Genomic DNA, 21347 nt, shown 5'->3' on the forward strand with positions numbered 1-21347 from the left:
GTCAAACCTGTAGCAGATGCAATGCCATAAACTTTTTGTCGATAAACATTTCTCCTATTCCAGGCATAAGTGAACTTGATTGCTGCATCTGCTTCAAATTTCTTTTCAAACAATATACCCTCAATTGATATTCTTAAATGTATCAATCTCAGAGAAGAAGGAATTGAATCTGGTGTTAGTTGTAGTTGTATTGTTGATAAATAGCCGCCAGCTCTGCTGCTGTGATACACTAAATGCAAATCTGTACCAGGGATGGTCAGGCTTTCTTGTATTACCTAATATTGAGTGTAATTAAATGTAATCAGATAAGATAAGTTGAATGAAGTAAAAAATGTGTTTGCAACAGAAAATAGCACAAAATAATTTTAATAGAAATTGTTATTGATACATATTTCTAGTGAAGAATCGATCAATTTTAATAACTATTTGTATTCCACATATACTTTTAAATAATTGTTCATAAAAATAAAACAATTCAACTAAGTAACAAAATACTAATTTTCTATTTTGAGGCTTGTAGTTAATAAAAAAAAATTAGTTTGTTTTATATAATGCAATGCTGAAAATGTCATAATAGGTATATCTATTTCGAAGAAACAAAATTTGGATGTAAGGTGATAAAGGAGAAATAAGCAAAATTTTATTTAAATGTCACACAGAGAATTGTTTCCAAACAGAAATTACTTTAATATTTTTTTTTATTTTTTATTTTTTTTATTTCCAATGGCACATTTAAAGACAGTTGAATATCAAAAGGATAACAACAAAACTATAAATGAAAATGAGCAACCCAATAGCGTTCCCAGATGGATGTCTGAGGGAAAGCAGGACATTGGACAAATGAGGCATGTCCATTAGTTCGTGGAGATCACACAAAGTGCAGAAAGGGTCAGGAACCACGCTGATACGACAGAGATGTTTTCGTAGGCAATCATGGCCAGATAATAAACGAAACATGGCGACAGATTTCATGCTAGGCCAATTAGGGACATTCAGAATCAGCTCAAACTATGGTTTATTGCTGTTGCGATTTTGGTTCTTCATGAAAAGTGTCTTTAAAGATTTTCTTTATTAAGCTTTTGATGTTACTAAATGGTAGCTTAGGATTGGTTCTCTGAAGAACCGATGCTCCCTTTTTGGCCAAAAAATCGGCCCATCTCATTACCTTGGATTCCACAGTGGGCCGGAATCCACTGAAGAACAACTGTCTTATTATTTCTGGCAAGCCGGTTAAGGAGCTTCAAACAATTATCGGTGGTTAAAGTTCGGGAGTGGCTAGGTGTATTGATAGCTTGGAGTGCAGCCTTTGAGTCCGTTAATACAACTGCTTTTGAAAAAGAGTCTAAATGTGGCTGGAGCTGTGACAGGCCCTGGCAAATGGCCGCAATCTCGCCAGCGAAAGCTGATCTATGGTTGCCAATGGGGGTGTAAAAGGAAAAAAGTTCACAGTATTTAATATTAACCAAGCACTTTCAAACTATGGACAATAACTTTTATTCTTGACATCCCCATGTCCACTTTTAAGGAGCAATCTTTGTCTGTATAAGTTCAAAAAATCCTCAAGAACAACATTTGTACAACATATTAAATAAAAAATATGTAAAAAAGAAAGAAAAAGAGTATTTATTTTGGCCCAAATCAATAGTAGGGGAATGTGGGGGCAAAGGGAAATGGTCAAATATTTACTCTGCTTTTATTGCCACCAGTTTAATAATATTTGAACTATGTAGTAACACATATACTCTATTCCAGTCAAGAATAAATTATTTTAGAAGATCAAAAAATGTGGTTATACAAACAATTTTCAAAAAATGATACTCCTATTGTAATATTTTGTTATTAGTCAAAAATTGGTTTTGTTATCATTAAATGATAAAGCTCTTGCCATTAACATTTTGAATATTAATTGATAACTAATGATATTCAGGGCAGTATTTATTTGGTTAATATTAAGCTCATTTGTATTTAAAAGGCTTTATACAGTTAGTCAAGTACATGCAGTGCAAGTCGATGAGGGTAAAGTGAAATACTTCATTTCATTTACTTATTCAATCTTTTATCAAATCAGTTACACAATCAATTATTTCATTTACATTCCTTCATTAATAAATTCCATTATTTATTCATTTATTTGCTTATTTTCTTATTCATTCACTATTTTTAACTGATTTATTTTTTCTCATTTATTAACTTTTTTATTCATTTATTCATTCATTGTTTAATTTCATTTTATATTCATTCATTCTCTTATTAACTCATTTATTTGATCAAAAATATCTTTAAAGATCGAATAGAAAATATTTTATTGGAAAAATATTTTATATTTCACTTTGCTCCATGAAAAAAAAAAGAGAATTTCCCACCTTTTTTTTTTTTTGAAAGTACAAATTTACTGACAAAAAAATAAAATAAAATAAAATAAAAATATATTGTTCTTTCTTTATGTACAGTAATTTTCAGAACAAATTTCCAACTTGTTAATTTTGAAAATAGTAAGTTATCTTAACCATTTCACTTTGCCCCACATTCCCTTACATTTCTTATTAATCCACTATTTCCAATTGTTTACTAAATTTTATCAGAACTTGAATGTGAGGATATCATGTGTAGGTACTATTAATATTTAGGCTAGAAAAATAGTTATTTACCTGTGGTTCTGCTAAAATTGAACTTTTTTCTGGGCAGGCACCCTGAAAACCATGCTTCCATGTTGCTAAAACTACTGGCTTCATATTATCATAATCATGATCCAAACATAATAGTGACTTAAAATCTTGAGGTTTGTCATCATCAAGACTTAAAATAACCTTATCAATCACAACTATTTCATTCCATGGAACAGCAACAGTTACATCCTTAGGTGTGAATGGATCTCTTTGGAAGTGTAGCTTCACTGCACCACCACCATTTACTAAGATATCGAACCTGAAAAATATTTATTATTTGAGAATGAAACAATGCTCAGTTAAACTAATTAATATAACAGTTTGACTTTAGAAATGTAAAAATTAAAACTTTTTATTTTTACTTTATTGTAATTTGTTCGTTTTCTTTCTTTAGGTATTGGCATTTCTAAAGCTCTTCTTGTACTATGTATTTATAGCTTCAAAACAGCTGTTATTTACTATTTGTGTGTATGTGGGTAGTTCTTAATGAAGTTTTCATGAAATGTATTCAAAAGTTAAGAAGAAAAATTGTGGAAAAAAGTCGTTGTACAAACCAAAGCACATGTATCTTGTTCTTAAAAATATATGAATTGCAAAAATCATTTTACTTCTCATTTATTATTTCTACCATATCAGTTTTACTTTTTGTTTGGTATTTTTATCTAAACTATATAACAATCAGAAACTAAATTTCTGAAGGAAAAGGTAAAAATCTTGATGTAATACATACTTCTAGCCACTTACACTATCATGTCAATTTATAACAAGCATTTTCATACTCTTTTCTTTTCAGGGTTACAGGTATGGATATGTTAATTTATTTCTCCAAATCGCAACTGTAACACTCACATTACTTTAAATGAAAAAATCTGAATTAAAAATGTTTGAAACTAAAAACTGGTCTTGTAAAATACATGTAATTGTTAAGTATATTTTTAAAAATTGCAAAATTCAACTGGCAAAATTTTAAATTTGTTGAAACTGTAAGAGAACCTATTTTTGCAAGGCTTTAATTTTTGTTATTTTCCCAAGCCAAATTTGTAAAATTCTCAGCTCCCAAAATTATAGATGTCTTCATTTTTGCCAAAATTGCGGCTCACGAAAATTAATGCTTTTTTAGTGTTTAAATAAAGTCAATAACCCATAGATGTAATTTACACTGAGAATTAGCAAAAATGCTTTTATACATATGAGATAAATTTAACATTTTTGTTTGACAATTTTTTTTTCAAGAAATCCTTAATGAAGCAAATCCTAATTATACTTGTACGGCACTACATGTCAGCATAACAAGTGGCAAACATAACTTACCATCCAGCTTCTCTGGTCACTGTAAATCCTGGTTGTGCACTTCCGGCCAACCCAACACGAATCCCCATCACACCACTACCTGATGAACTAACCACTTGGCCTCTAATGACTGATGCACGACTGAAAAATAAAATCTTTGTTCAAAACTGTTGAAAGCAATTCATGAAGTACTTTTAACAAACATAACATGTATTGACAGCTTGACACAATAAAAAGAATTTTCAAATTTTTACATAAGCATACATCTCAGCATTTCCCACAAATTTTTATTCACATAAAATTTTGTCTCAAAATATGTAGTAATTCAATTTTGTAACTCGCTAATGTTAGCAGATATTCTGTCAAAATGATTTAATGATAGATTCTAATATATTTTTTTTAAGATTCTCTCTTTAAACAAGCTATTATACTTATGATTTTTGCTGTAAAATTTTATCAGAAGTAGTCACTTCAGAGTACATAAATTTCATCTTCGGACTTAATTCTGAAATTGACTTTGTATGTAATATTTTCTGTTCCTGGACATTCATTTTTATGAAAACAGATAGTAATGAGTATCAAATAGCTATGTCAATGTTTTTCTTCCTAAGTGCACATTGTAAATATCATAGTGTTATGAATAGTGTTTTTTAAATTTATAATTGACTTTGTTTCACAATATATGCAACTGTCATTAAATTCTAGCAAAATCTTGTAGTTACTATATCAACTTAGCTAGACTATAAATTTTATCCAGACATTAATTTACATACAGTATCCAAATCAGGAATTTTTAAGTGTAACAAGATGTTTTACATACCTTGTATTGAATAAAATCCCAAGCATACTGAGCAGCAGATATTAGAAATCACAATAATTAGAGAGTTTATTATTATATTTGAAAATTAATCAAAAACAAACAAAGTATATTAGTTATTACCTGTCGTTAAAAACACTTTTGTGGGCATAACTTTGAACTGAACCTTCCTCAATCAGAAACTGCATCCTCTGAAAAAAAGATGCAGTAACTGCAGGGGGCTGTTTTCTCAATAATATGTCCAGTGGATCAACTGCAGAGAAGCACAGTGGATTGTTTTCACAAGCCTTTTCTAAACAACATTCACTATCAGCACAATCAATTAGTCCATCTAAAAACAAGAAACAGTTATGGTACATTTTTTGAAAGATAATTATTTCGAAAGTACTTCAAGCACGTATTCACATATAGGGTTGAAAAAAGACAATTAATTCAACCAAAAATGTATTGCTATATGGCTAAACAATCTTAGTAAAATAGGAGATATTTGTCCTTAAGACCAGAAGGTCATCACTTCAAATTTTTCTTCAGGAGAGGATATACTAGCTTAAATATTGCAAACTTTCAATGAATATTTTTTACCTTTATCATTGTCAGTACCATCATTGCAATTCCTTTCTAAAGCAATAGCACAGTCAGGCCCATCCCAGTCATGTTGGCAATGGCAGGTCCATTCATTTTCATCATTTATGATGCATTCGCCATGATTGTTACAGTTCTTTGGACAACCCTCTATCAGGAAAAAATAAATTAATTTTGAGCATCAAAGGGAAAAAGTTTTATAAATTGCATTCAGAATTGGAAGATTGAACAATGAACATCAAAGCATTTAATTAAAAACTTCTTTAGAAGAATTTTTATTCTTGATATGGTTTTTAAGATGTAAAATTGTTTAGTCATTCATCCAATCTCAGTACGTTAAATACACAAAAATATGGTCTGTCTTGCTTTACTTTATATCACAATTACAATGGTTAAAGTATTTTAAATATTGAAGATATTGAAAGAAAGTTGTGTAGAACAAGTTGACTGGAACCTAATGTTATGAAATATAGCAGAGTTAAAGAAAAGTTCTGAAAAGATAAAAATGCATGCATTTTTTTTAAAGACTAATCAATTGAAAATTGGGGCCAGAAGAAAATGATGATCTCTTCAGAGTTTTCTCAATTTCCTTTACAACTGCTATAGTAACTTGTTTGTTAAAATTAATAGATTGCAAGAATTTCTATTTTACTGGTAAGTTATCTATGTCCACTTTTTCAAAAATCCTAAATTATTTCACTACTCCACTTTTAGCTCAATTAGTAAGTCCTTAACATGTTCGGGAAATCATGACTCACTGGCGGGTCACATTAGACTTTAATAGTCCATTTGCATTAAAAATCCTGAATTACCACACTTTTACATTTATCTCAATGAGTCCTTAAAACGTTCGCTAAATTGTGACCCAACGGTGGGTCTCACTAGGCTTTCTTAACCCATTCAATGACCAGCCCGAAAACCTTTAACGCGCATGCCGCAGATAACGAAACGGAGTTGCTTTTTGCTACGTTGTAATAACACTTTTCTCCCCATTTTGCTATCGGTATTTTAATGTTGTTTTTGCTGTTCAGCTTGCATTCGAAAATCGCTTCGCTTTATTTGTTTTTAAGCACTGAATTAAATAGTGCAATAAAATACAAGGTTGCTAATATGTGCTGAAATATTCATACATTTACGCAGTACATAACAGGAAAATAGGAAACAATAGAGGATTGGACGAAAAGCAATTATTTTCATAACACTAATTATTTTATTGATTTATTTTTCCTTTTTGCTTTTATCTCAGTATATCTTTTTTTTTCTTTTACTGTTAAATGTAAGATGATCTATCTTTCAAAAGGCCTCAACAAAACATTCTTCAAACAATTGACTGATCGATCCAACGTGTGAGCAAGCGAATTGCATGGACAAAAACGCTTTAAGTGTGGGAATGATATTCTAAGATGATAAAAAGTATTCTTCGGTGCCTTTTGATATATTGTGACACTTCAAAACGACCAATAAACACAGAGACATCCCTTTGATGGCAGGACTATGGTCAACTTTTATCGTAATTCAGGTGACTTTTAAATCCCTTCTGAATGCCTAGATATCAGTTACTCAAGCGTGGGAAGTATTTTAAAGATAAATGATTACAAAAGATCAAAACTTGCGGCTAATCCCCTATTTCCCTAAAGGATACTTTTGTGCATGCAACTAAAAGCCCCCAGCTGAGAGAGGAATAACTAGACCGACTGGGAGGTCTTTATTCTCCAAGGACCCTCTTTGCAAACATCCGAGCAAGTTAGTTCCATTCAAAGAATGGTCAGAAGGTTTTAGTGTTTTGTGGTCAACCCTTCCACATTATTTTCTTACAACAAAACAGTTTAGCTCAGAAAGGAATTTCAAAGCAAGCTTTTATGCTTATATGACGAAACATGTCTTCAGAAGGAAAAAAAAAGGAGATCTTGCATGAAATCGAGTCGGATTTTAAATCTTTTTTTTAAACATACTTGGATAAATTTTAGTTAGTTTCATATGATTATTTACTAATTATGGCAATTTGATTATTGAAAAGAAACCAAATATTTAATTTATATTTTTAAAATCTCATAAAAGAAGGTACAATTAAAACATTGGAGCTATTTTAAGACAATAAATAAAATCTGAAAAAGAATGGGAGATAAGGAATGTTTCGTTTCTTATGAGTAAAGCGTATAACAAAAGAACTCAAGATATTATCATTTTATTCGTACTGTCGTATCTATTTTATGTTTTACATAGACAACATTTACGTATAGTCAATGCGGTCGTCATTTCTTTTTTCGTGAAATAAAAAATATTCAAAACCGTATCACTAAAAATCCATCAAATGGTGCCGCGTATATAAAAAGATATAATTTGCGTTTCAAAATATCATGGTTTAAAAATAAATAAGTAATAAATAATAATAATAGTATACAAAAAAATAAAACGCGTAGTAAACACATTATAATAAAAAAAACATACTCGTACAAAATTAAGATATATAAGATAATTTAAAAAAATAATATTGCGAAAAATAAATTATAAAATTTGAGGATTATGAACAATTTAGTGAAGGATACTTGCGTAAGAAGGTGGATTTTTGATAACAAGAAAAACATATTTTTGTTTATTTGCTTTATTCAGGCATAGAAATATTGATAAATATGTAAGGAAATATTTTCACACTTGTTCATCAGGAGTTCAAATGCCAGAATGCTAAGAAACAAAGCTTCCACGAAAAGATAAAAATAAAGTACCTGATTATTTCAAGTATTATACGTGTCCCATCCAAGAGTACTTGAAAAGTTAATATCTTAGTAAAATAAAATAAATTACAACAAGTTCCGTGAAATACTCTAAGTTACATCCCTTTTGTCTCAGAAAAGAGCTTGATTACCGCTCCCCTAAAAGCTCCAGAACCCAACAGAGAAGCGCAATAACAGGGTTCTGCCCCTGGAAGGATCGCCGACACATATTCGGCCGAAGCAAAAACTGCTAGAATCGCCGTGACGACACAGGATCGTCGAGGGCAGTTAGGAACCATTTTCTTGCGACGAGCCTGAATCGGCCGGGGCAGTATTAACACAAACTGCGCGGCCGATCCTGTATCGGCCGGGGCAAGGAATGGGTTAATAGATGTGCATGTCCACTGCTGGGTCACCTACTATAGAGCATTGCATTGCTGCTGAAAGTCTATGTGTGAACTAGGGGCTATGGTAATAAATATTAAATATTTTAACTACCACTATATAGGTAGTGATCAAACAAGAAAAGAAGAAAAATATTGAAGTTTGAAAAGAACACATTTTAAAAGTGTTACAGTTGAACTTTGTTTGATGAAAATTATTTTACGTCCTTCAAAGTGAAACAATATATTTCATGTTTTGAACGTGTTGAATTTAGATGCAGGAACATTATGGACCTAGAATGTGATTTGATTTTCTAGGGTTATTTTGTGTTCTTTACACTATGGACTCATGCAGGAATTAAATAAAATTTGGAAAGAAATACTATCTAAACTTGTCACTCAATAATAACTGATGTAAATTACACTACAAATTATAGATGTTCCCTACATTTTTTTGATACTTCATAAAACTTGCAACCTTTTACTGGACATTTCACTCAACCTTTTTCCACATTTTTAAAAATAAAAAGAAATATTATTCATTTCATTATTTCTTAAATTTTCACAAATAAGCAAACAATAATTTTTCACTTGCATTCTGTTCTCTACTACTCACTCAGTCGCTTTTTTTTAGGATTTTTATCTGAAAGTTTAAGATTGAAAATAATATTAAAAAATTTACCTAAGGTACAGTGCTTTCCATTCCATCCCTGAATGCAAAGGCATGTACCGTTTTTGCACTGACCATGTTCTATGCATCTTGGATCACAGAGTTTTTCATTGCACTTAGTCCCTGACCATCCATCTTGGCACACACATTGTCCTCCCTCACAATGTCCTTGGTCACCACAGTCTAAATCACATTTTTCTGAAAATAAATCATGGAATTAGTAATTAATTACTGAGGTGTAACATGTATTATATGGTTTATGATACTTAATATTTGTTTTAAAATTACCGATTTTTTTTTATTCTGATATTTAATATTTATTATATGACTAGAAAATCGCCCATCATGGTATGACGGGTGAAAATTGTTTCTACATTTGAATGAAGCAGTTTGATATTTTGATAATTGAAATTTTAACCCTAACTGCAGTGGATTAACCCTAAAATCCAGTAGATAGCGTTCATTGTTGACCATTTTTACGTTTCTTCATTCTCCTCAATTGATAGTGTTAACAGCAAAACAGTTAAGTTATCGTATCCAGTTCAGCCCTATCAAAATAAAGCATTTCCGTGCCAAGTCAAATATTATCAAATTATCATGTCGTGGCGAGAGATTTATAGTTGATGACCTCAGGAGCATTACTTGATCACTGGCTATTATATATATATATATATATATATATATATATATATATATATATATATATATATATATATATATATATATATATATATATATATATATATTAGCTGATGAATTTCAGTGTTCACACGCTAAAGATATTGGTGAAATAACGAATATTTATGGTGTATCACAGGAAGTTGACATTCTCCAATTTCAAGTCTTTCACAGTAAAATATATACTTCAATATTATATACATACATTAGAACTCCAATTATTCAAACTCCTGTAATCTTAAATGTGTTTTACTCAAAATTTTAAAATGTCCCTTTGCTTCTTACTGCCTTATATGTACAATTAAAAAGGATTTGGTTACCTTGAGAACAATCAGTTCCAGTCCACTGTTCATCACAGTTGCATTTTTGATATTTGAGATCAAATTGTCCATGGCCGGAACAGTCGGGCAGGCATCTCAGCGCATCCGAGTCTGGTTCACTGCAGTCTGCCCCTTTCCAACCTTTTCTGCAAACACACATTCCACTCACACACATACCATGATCAGAGCAATCTGGATCTAAGCAGTCCACTGCAAAGGAATGAAAACAATCAGGCCATTGTTGCTTGTTAGTTGCAAAAACAATGATTAATTGTGGCAGTCATTATATCTGTACCTCAGAGTCAAAACGACTTAAGTCACATTATGACAATTTTACAGTAGAGAGTAAATACTTTTTTCTGGCTCATGCAAAGAATGGGAGGTGCGCTCTTTTATCCCTAGTAAAAAATTGAAAAGGAAATTATTTTTTAAAGAATTACGTTCACATGGCTCGATACGGAATACACTTCTACATACAATGCACAAATAAACAGAAAATCGCAATTTTTGAACTTACATCACTCTGGCTCTGAAGTACAGATATATGCTTATGCTAACTGAATTTACTATAAAACAACAATAACTATTCTTAAATTCTATTATTATTTTGGAATTATAATTTAATTGCTGATTAAAAGCAGCACAAACAAATTAATCGCAAAGAACTAGGAGTGAAATGTTTTGAATCTGAAGTTCCCTATTTTATTCAACATTTTTGAAAATATGTTAGCATATTTTATTAAAATTACTATATTTAAGGCAAATTTAAAATGATATCTTCTTGGCTGTACTTTGCAAAATCTGTTGCCAAAGTAAAGGCATAGGAAAAATGGATTTTGTTCCAAGAAAACTGCAGAAGGTTTAGAAATTGAACTATATCGCACCCCAGCAACAAAAGTAACGCAACTCAGTTTTAGAAAAACGTACTTACAACTGATTTAAAATCTGAATTTGATGCTCTTTTCTGCCACAAAACTTGCAAAGTAAACTATCATAACTGGCGCATGTTGGAGTTGATATAATCAATAACGACACATAATTAAAATATCATAATTTAGAGGAAAAAATTTCGAGCTTTTAAGTATGCATTCTTAAGACAACAAAAACTAATCAGTAAACATCTCAACATAATTTTGTTGCACATGTTGTAATATTTGACACTAAATCACTCATTCCTCAAACGTCTTTTTTTTTTTTTTTGCGTTGTGTCACGTTAGCTGCCGGGGTACAACATGTAAATAAACAAAAGAATGAAGATTTTCTTCACATTCAAATTCACTGCATATCAATTAAACAATTTTAAAGTTAATTTACTGTAACAAAATGTATAAAATGTTTTTCTACTAAATTTCAACCATAATTTCTTTAAACGTAAGATATCTTTTAATCATTATTTTCCATGTAAGTATTAAATTAATACATTTCTGGGATAGAATCTGAAAGGAGAGAATTTACATTATCATCTGTGAATGCTGTGTTATTAGAAAAAAAAATCCTCTATTGATGAAATGAATTTTTGATGGAATGTAAATATTCTAAGAAAGGAATCAAATAAAATAAGTGTTCAATTTGACAGTCAGTATTCATTTGAAAATGAAAAGTATGAGATGGGACACTCTATTGACATCAGCAATTTAAGTTGAAGCAAGTGCATTGGGTTTTAAAAGATTAATCTGTTCTAAATTAACATTCCAAAAAATAAATAAACATCATCAATAAAAGTAAATAAATACAAATGTATTACATTAGTTGGAAATGCATCAGAAATTTTAATAACTACCCAAGCACTTTACGTAATAAATTACCTTCTTCACAGTGGGATCCTTTATATCCAGGAAAACACCTGCAAAGACCATCCAAGCAATCTCCATGACCATTGCAATCAGCTGTTTCACATTCATCATCTCTCAAATGGCATTCTTTGCCTTTCCATCCTGAGCTGCAAAGACATGCCCCATTTACATACTGACCACGGCCACTGCATAAAATTGGACAAACACCTGAAAATAAGCCATGCTTGTTAAACAGTTTGAGACATATAAATCCAAACTATTGCTGTTATATCTCATAGAAAGATAAGTTGAACATTTGACAGTGCATAAGAGATTTACTATTCATCTATAAAAATTGGCTGAAGTGTCACTGAATATAAATGTAGCCACAAAAATTATGTGCAATAAAATACATTATTAATTGAAGTTATTGAAAAAAAAAAACAGCATACAGTGAAAATCGTTTAATAGGAAACTGAGGAGACAGAAATACGTTTTTGTATTTAAAGAATTTTGTACTGAAAGATTTGTATTCAATTGCAGAGCATGCTATCCAGACCGCAGCAACCTTTCACGTTAGCTAATGTTTCATGGTAGGTTTTTTCATGTCGAACATATTTCACTACATGAAGAAAGAACATTTCTGGGCTTATTGGCCGTGGTCTAAATGAAAAAGAAGAAAAACCAAACGTTTGGTTGAGCTCTTTTGACTGACATCATCGGTGGATGGGTTCGAAGTAAAATTTCGAATCCATCCACCGATGATGTCAGCCGCAGAGCTCAACGAAATGTTTGACTTTTCTTCTTTTTCATTTAGACCACGGCCAATAAGCCCAGAAATGTTCTCTTTTTTATATTGACGCCGGCCGTGAAAGCCTTAAGCAATATTTCACTGTATATTATTAATTGTAATAAATGGGCGCTGGTTTTAGAATAAATAGAAAATGAGTTTCTGATAAAAATTACTTACTACAAGTAATAAATAATCTCGGTCTTTTTAATAAAATACTTTCTTAATCAAAATTATAGCTGTGAAATGTTTTTTGCAATATTAATTATGTTGACAGAGTGAGAGCTTGCTCGAAAATGAGCTTTGAATATGAGCAGTCTTGATGAAGTATTTGTTGGCATAATAAAGTAGATCATAAAAAATGCATTCAGCAATTCTAACATGCCTAAGTAAGGACACCTAGTTCTGTCCTAAGTTTATTTCAACTTAGAACATCTGAATTATAGTACTGCCCTTTAGCAGCTTTAGGTCATGTACTACCTTTTACCTTATGATCTTGAAAATAATCACTCTTCAAATCTACATTACAATTGATGTAACCAAAGAAAATAAGAGTTGATAAGCCCAATTTTACAGATTAAAAACTTTTCTGCTTAATTAATTGGGTCAACTTCATTACTTACGATATGCGCAAGAGTCACCAGCATAATCTGGATTGCAGACACACCTTCCCATAACGCATGAACCATGACCATGACAGTCATAGGGACAAGGCAAACTGGAATCATCTGTGGAACAAAAAGAGCAAAACTTAACAAATAAAATTTCTTCACATAAGAGAATTAGTAGTCAGTTCATTTAAATTAGCTGATGTTTCATTATTTGGATTCCTTTTTCATAAGAATAAAGATATTTACTTATTAACAATTCAATCACAACTAAATTTATTTATAACTATCGTTTTTTATACTGTGCATACTGGATGCACAATGAATTAACCACAATTAAGGTAATGTTACTTCATGAGAATAAAATTTCCAAAAGGTAAGAAGAAGTGTCAGAAACATAAACAATTTTTTTTACTTATTGTCATTTGGTTATAATTTATTTATTTATTTAAACTACTAGAATAAATAATCAAAATTTCATTACCTGTGAATCTTGAGGAGAAAATCACATCATGAATTTGATCACCATCATTATATACAGATATGTACCATAAACCACGATCTAAAAACTGTACAAATTCTACACTGAACTTGTCCTAAAATTTAGGGGGGAAAATAGAAAAGAAAGATTATATTGATAAAGGTATGGGAAATTGGACAATAATAATGGTAATTAATATTAATAAGGTGCTCTTAGAACTTGCGTTTCATGCATTCCTTCCTGCATATTTATATTTTACTTTCCTCAGTAATTTTGAGAAATAAAAATCTTCTAAATGTGCAGAAATAAAAAGTAGCTTCCAAAAAAAGTTTGTATAAATTTTCGAAAGAAATGTTAAATTAAATAATACTATTTTATATCGGAATTTAGAATTTTAAACTTTCTATCTATAAAAATTAGGGGAGTTTTGCAATTGCAACCAGAAGTTAGAAACTGTTGTAATTTTAACAGCGCAAAATTCGAACATAGAACAAAGCAAAAGGGAAAAATCTACCTGATAATGAATTGGCAATATAAAAGGAATTATTTAATGGAAGTTGTGTAGAAGAACTAAAAGTCATAATATAACAAAATCCTACATTTGCTTAAAGGATTTTTAGAACCTGTTAAGGAACTTATAAGGAAGAAAGACGAATGCACTCTGCCAGTACCGAACTTTGACTAATAATTGAATCAAATGTGGAAAAGTTTTATGTAGATCGCTTTAAAAATATTATTTTAGTAATTTAGAAGTGATTTAATCCGAAACACATAAACCGTTAAAGCAGTTTCCCTAGAATAAAATGTAATTTTAAGTTATAGTTTAAACTAAGAATTTGATAAAATATTTCAATTGAAAAAATATTTTATAATCAACAGTACAACTATACATCATATAGCAGATAAGCATGATTGAAATGTAATTTCAAAATTATTTTTCAAAAAGACAATAAGAATTTTATGAAAAATTTAACTTTAAATAAGTACTTTAGAAGACATTAATCAATAGTCTATATGACAACTCTAGTAGCACACTATTATATTCTGGCAACATTGACAGATATTGTGTGATCTTCTAGATGTTCTGCCGATATTGTTACAATGTATGCACTACTAGAGGATAAAAAACAAATAGGTATGCATGTAAAAATTTACCTTTTCAGACCTCTTTGAACGCCTATTTCTCGGCTTCAGTATTTCAAAAAAGTCGTACCGCGTATGCGTTGGAACACCGTCTCTCCTTCCGTACACCCCTAAACTGGCGCCATTCGTCAGTGTGTAGTTAAATTTGACTAGAGATGGATTCCGAAGATGGAATTGGTAGTTCCAATATCCGAAACTTCCAATTTTGGCACTAGAAGATTTACCCAACTGAATTTCAGAAAAAGTCTCACTTTTAGGTGGTGGAGTCTTCTTGGGAATATTAGCTGCAATAAAAGAAATTAAATGAATCTAACTTTCTATTTTTTTTACAGATTGTTTAAAAAGATTTTAAAACTCGTATCAACTTTTTGAATAAGTTTTTTCGACAACCAAACGTACTGTAACGCAATTTTTACTATAAATCATCATCAATGACTTTGAGAAAGCAATTCCAGACTTTGAAGTCCTAACCAGACTTTAAAAACTAATGTTCTTTAAAAAAATGGAGGAGATGTTTATTTTCATTGATGAATTTAACTGAAATAAGAGAAACAAAATGAATTTAAACCATCTTTTTTTTGAATTTTTTAAAAATAATTTTGTAAGATTTTTTTTCAATCATTAAAGTTTAGCGACAACTATAACGCTTTTTTCATTATTAGTCATCGCCAATTTCATAGAAAACGTCTAAAATAATTTTGAGTATAGACCTCTCAAATGACTTTAATAGGCAATAAAAATGTTTTTGAGAAAAATGACTGAGATGTGTAGTTCCATCAAATATTGAAAGAATAAAAGTGCGTAAGTTTTACGATTTATTAAAAAATAAATAAATAAATAAAATATTAATAATAATAAGTAAGAGAAAAGGAAAAACAATAATGAAATAAGATCGCACCTAAATCGGTGTAATAAAAAAAAAAAAAATCCAAAGTTTAATGAACTATTTTCAAAATTGACATCACAAAAATAGCAAAAACCAAGAATAATATCAGCTATTTTTTTTCCCCAGCAGTGAATAGGGCGCGGCATAGAAACTTTACCCTTTCAATGGGTAATTGTAAGAAGAGGGCGTCAGAGAGTGGTGAGGAAGTGCTCGTCCCACTCTTCATTCGTTGTTACGACTCGGGCGCGATGTACCTGTTGAGACTTCTTAAGGCAATGATTATGTTGAGATTACACAGTGGGGGACTCTGTTAACATTTCAATGTCGGATCTCATGGTCAGGTGCATTCCTGAAATGCGATTAAAGGTACTTGGATATGCAATTATTTCTTAGGCGTGGAGAGTTTCTGAACTGGCGTCGGCAAACGAAAAGAGTCACTTTTTTTAAAAGAAAATTCATTAGTAAGGTACAGTAACTATGGCACAAATTACCTTACATTCAGCGGTAGAAAACATCAATTTCTAATAAAGTAAATAAAGAATACACTAAATGTCATCGACAAACATAAATCCTATTTCAGGAAGATAAAACCTTGATAAAAAAAATTTTCTGGCAAGAAGAAAATCGCGTTTTTCCCTCATAAGGACGAAATATATTATGTACAATGAAGTTCAAAATCAATTATGATTAGAGTTTTAAAAATATACGGGAAATAAACTAAAAACATTGCCCCCCCCCCCCCAAAAAAAAAGAATAAAGCAGACAACGCATACCCAGTTGGTAAATTTGTTTTTTCTGCTTCATAACTTTCTTAAGAGTAAAACAACATTAACAGGATAGTTTTCAGTAACATTTTCATCACATAAAAATATTTAATAAAAAAAAAGAAAACTTTAAACTTAAAATTATTCTATCAAGGAGAAAATAGTATTTTTGATAAGGGCATAATTTATAAAATAAAATGAAGTACAAGACCACTACAATTTTAAAGATGTACTTGAAATAAACTATAAAGAATGCAAAAAATATATAAATAAATAAATAAAAACAAAATAATAATAATAAATAAATAAATAAATAAAAATAAAGACTAAAGCAGACAACGCACACACAGTTGGTTAAGTTGTTTTTGCTGCTTCATAACTTCTTTAAGAGTAAAACAGTATTAAAAAAAAAAAAAACCTTTAAACTTAAAATAATTGTCAAGGAGAAAATGGTATTTTTATCGGGTAAGGGCAAAATTTATTAAAAAAAGAGAGAGAGAGAGATAATAAGAGATTAAAGCGGACAACGCGCACTTAGTTGGTTAAGGGTCATTCCATAGTGACTAACGTAACATTCCCAGGTGATTTTCTTACTCTTTTTACTTACACCGAGAATAAAAATAAATGTTTTTTGATTTAATATGCAGATTTAGAATGTACAAAGTGACTATTTTTCATTTCTACCAAGAATTTGAAGCAAAATAAACGCTGGCAGGTATTTTTTTTTGCCAAAAAAGGCATCGTGACTAACGTAACATTTTTGCAACCCTGAGAAACAATGCTTATGTTACGAGGCAAATTTTTCTGAAAGTTACGCAGGCATTTAAAATTGACCGATATATTTGTAAGAGGTAAACAGTCTTTTTTTAAAAATATACTACAGATTTATTACACATAAATCTTTTTTGGCCCTTAATGGTGCGTTTACGAAAAACTGTGTGTAACTAACGTAACCATCGGATAACAAGCAATGAATGCATATAAAAAACTTTTTGTAATTAATCTTTTGCTCTTATATTACTTTTACACTTTTTAGGAACCCCCTTTGTGTTGCATTATGGTTCTTTCTTTACTTTTTTTCTACATTAGTGTAAAAAATTGAATGGAAGGATTCAGTTCAATTAACTCAATTTGAATGTGCGAAAAAAAATAAACAAATAAAAAAACTGCTTTTACAAACTGAATAACCTCATTTTTGGGCTAGTTAAATTCTAAATATCTCTCTTTTAAAAAGTTAACTTTATGCAAGTTGATAGTTTCACCGAATTCTAGTATTCTGCCGATATACTAGTTATCGTTATAAGAAACTCCGTAGTACTTTTCAATGGCATATTATTTTTTAAGGTTTACTGATTCATCGAACGAATAGTGTTGCGCATGCTTTTGAATTAAAATGTAATATTGAAAAAAAAATATTCGAACGTTTTTAGAGAATGCATTTTAATTCCAGATATCGCCGCAAATGTTTGAATTTCTAAATGATCATTCTTGCATTTTCTGAAATATATGGCCGCAGCGCTTTTTGTCACTGTATCATGATATAACATCTTCAAATTTTTTCCAACGAGCAGCCATTACTTCATTTTAATAATTGGTGGAGATGTATTTTCTAAAAAATAGAGACGTTATCCTTTGTTAACATTATATTTCTATTATCTTAATTATTTAGCTTGGATTCTTGTGTTGAATGCACGCACATTCAGCAGAGTACTCATTTTGCTTGACTCACCCTTTTTTTTTAATAATAATTCTTTAAATTGAAAGTATATTTTTAAAGACCTTAAAAAAAGTATTTTTCTAAATAGACTGAAGGTCTACAATGTAATTTTACTGGTATTTTTCACCCTTTATATTTTTATCAATATAGAATGCCTACTTATTCAAAATTGTTCATGAAAATGTACATTAAATTAAATAAGTTTTAAATATTATCAGTCATTTTTAAAATGTTACGTTAGTCACATGCAAACTGTTACGTTAGTCACATCTCAAATGTTACGTTAGTCACACTAATTATTTTATATCTGCTGATACAAAAATAAATATTTTGCACTTTTTAAGTAGATATGACACAGATATAAGAAAAAAAAAGTGCTAATTGGTTCAATCATCTGGTTTAGTTTTTATGCAGAAAATAGTTCATTTACGTGACTAACGTAACGTAAATATTTTCAGGGAAAATAACCAAACTAATTAAAATACTTATCTTATAATGTATGCAAAAAGAACAGTCAATTTTATTGGGCCAACGTCTAATCTTTTAGAATAAAAATAGTTCTTTTATAAATTTGAAAAAAAAAAAAAAAAATTACGTTACACAAGAAAACTTAGACGCATGTTTTTAGCGTATTTTAAGCCTTTTCCACAACCTTGCACGTTTAGAGCTAGAAGAAAAATACCGAATGAAATTTTTGCAAACTGTTACTGGATTAATGTACTAGAAAGTATGCTGAATGAAATGATAAGTCACAATTAGGACTTTGTTGAAAAAAAATTTCTGAGGTTGAGGTTGACATTTCTATGGAATGACCCTTAAGTTGTTTTTGCTACTTCAAAACTTCCTTAAGAGTAAAGCAACATTTACAGGCTAGTTTTAGGTAACATTTTCATTTGATAAAAATATTTATAAAAAGAAAATTTAAAACTATTTTGTGAAGGAGAAAAGAATGTTTTTTATCGGATAAGGACAAATATACTATAGAAAATGAAGTACAAAACCACTTCAGTTTTAAAGATGTACTCAAAATAAAGTAAAAAAGATTGACGAAAAAAAATAAGTTAATAAATTAAAGCACAAAACGCACACGCAGTTAGTTAATAGTTCATAACTTCTTTAAGAGCAAAATAACACTTACTGGATAATTTTCGTAACATTTTCAACAAAAATATATATAAAAAAAGGAAAAAAAAAATTAAACTTAAAATTGTTTTGGTCCCAAAGGGGAAAAAAAGTGTTTTAACCGAATAAGGACGAAATATACTATATAAAATGAAGTACGAAATCACCAATGTGATTATAGTTTTAAATATGTAGACTCAAAAAAACTAAAAAGATAGTTAACAAAAAAGAAAAAAGGGAAGATAAGAATATGTTTGAAGCAGACAACGCCCACTCAGTTGGTGTTGTTTTTGCTACTTCATAACTTCCATAAGAGTAGAACAACATTTACAGGTTAATTTTCGGTAACATTTTCCACAAACAAAAATGTTTATTTAAAAAAAAATTATACTTAAAATTATTCTGGTCAAAGCGAAAACAGTATTTTAACCGGATAAGGACAAAATATATTTTATAAAATGAAGTACAAAACCACTAATTAGATTATAGTTTTTAAAGATGTACTCGAAATAACCTAAAAAGATTGCCAAAAAAAAAAAGATAAGAATAAGTTTGAAGCAGACAACACACACTCGGTTAAATTGTTTTTGCTACTTCACAACTTCCTTAAGAGTAAAACAAGATTCATAGGAAAGTTTTCGGTGACATTTTTAACAAACAAATATTTATGTACAGAAATAAAGAAAATATAACTAAAAATTGTTCTGTGAAAGAGAAAATAGTATTTTTCTGGATAAGGACAAACTATTTCTGATTATTTAAAATGAAGCACAAAATCACTAACATGACAATACAGTTTTTAAGATGTTCTCGAGACAAACTAAAAAAAAAAAAAACCCCCAAAGAAGAGAAGGTAAGGAGATCAAGCATTTAACGCACTCAGTTGGGTAAGTTGTTTTTGCTACTTCGAAACTTCCTTAAGAGTAAAACGACATTTACAGGATGGGAGGGGGGGGGGGGCGGTTACCTTTTTATCAAACAAAAATATTAATGTATAAAAAAAATTAAACTTAAATTTTTCTGTCAAGGAGAAAATAGTACTTGTACCAGAGAAGGACAAAAATTATCTTATAAAATGAAGTACAAAGCCACTAGTTTTAATGATGTATTCAAAAAAAACTTTAAAAAAAAAGAAGAAGAAGATAAAACTATAAGAAAGATTAAAGTACAACGCACACTCAATTGGTTAAGTTGTTTTTACAGCTTCGTAACTTCCTTAAAAGTAAAACAACATTTACAGGATCGTTTCCGGGATACGAAAGCCATTTTTGAAGCTTAAGTTTCGTAGTAATTATGTTCGTGATTTTTTTTTTCTAATTTTGATCACAATGCATTATTATATAGACACTTCTTTTTCTGAGGGATAGCCAACTAGTTAATTTTATAACTTAACCAATATTTTTAACACTTGCCACGAAAGAAAAAAAAAGTTTTAGCCTACCTCCCCCCCCTCTGATTATTTTTATTCTAAATCAGTCAATTGATGTGTCTTAAATCGATATAACAATATCGTTTTCTAACACTGTATCCGTTTGTTTTAGAATTTTCCCCATCCTTTATCACTCGCAAAAGGAAGCTAGTTCAGGATGTTACGTTATCACAAAAGGGCTCTCGTTTTTGCCTGAGAATTTTTAAGTTTGTGAAAATTTTAATTAAAATTAGTAGAACATGCGCATTTTTCAGCTTCCTTCCTCGAAAGCCGTTAATCTTTTTGAAAGTTAATGTAAGCTTTAAAAAGCAAGAAAAAATAACGTAAAAATTGCGTCCCAAAGCACAATTTTTTTTGACACAAATTTAAATTTTATAAAGTATTTTCGATAAAAACTAAAGCTCATATTGGCCAATTTATAAACAATTTCGAAATAGAAACATCGATTAACTAAAAGAGGCAAATTTTACTTTTTTAAACTGTAAGCGGTTAATAGAATCGTTTTAAAGGACAAAATT

At 30.0% G+C, this 21347-nt stretch overlaps 1 protein-coding gene across 1 annotated transcript in view; it reads right to left on the reverse strand.

Annotated features, from left to right (window-relative positions):
- LOC129216627 (teneurin-m-like) overlaps nt 1-21347 on the reverse strand; it is a 117646-nt gene that overhangs the window by 26451 nt on the left and 69848 nt on the right. The window contains exons 7-18 of the mRNA XM_054850843.1: nt 14924-15195; nt 13772-13883; nt 13303-13407; nt 11923-12117; nt 10118-10327; nt 9132-9317; nt 5356-5505; nt 4897-5104; nt 3978-4097; nt 2649-2925; nt 2330-2363; nt 8-265 (exon numbers count right to left, since the gene is read on the reverse strand). Of these exons, the coding sequence (XP_054706818.1) occupies nt 8-265; nt 2330-2363; nt 2649-2925; nt 3978-4097; nt 4897-5104; nt 5356-5505; nt 9132-9317; nt 10118-10327; nt 11923-12117; nt 13303-13407; nt 13772-13883; nt 14924-15195 (2127 nt within the window). The remainder of the gene's footprint in view (nt 1-7; nt 266-2329; nt 2364-2648; nt 2926-3977; nt 4098-4896; nt 5105-5355; nt 5506-9131; nt 9318-10117; nt 10328-11922; nt 12118-13302; nt 13408-13771; nt 13884-14923; nt 15196-21347) is intronic.

Source organism: Uloborus diversus, chromosome 2 (assembly GCF_026930045.1).
Source record: "Uloborus diversus isolate 005 chromosome 2, Udiv.v.3.1, whole genome shotgun sequence".
In the NCBI taxonomy this organism is placed as follows: domain Eukaryota; kingdom Metazoa; phylum Arthropoda; class Arachnida; order Araneae; family Uloboridae; genus Uloborus; species Uloborus diversus.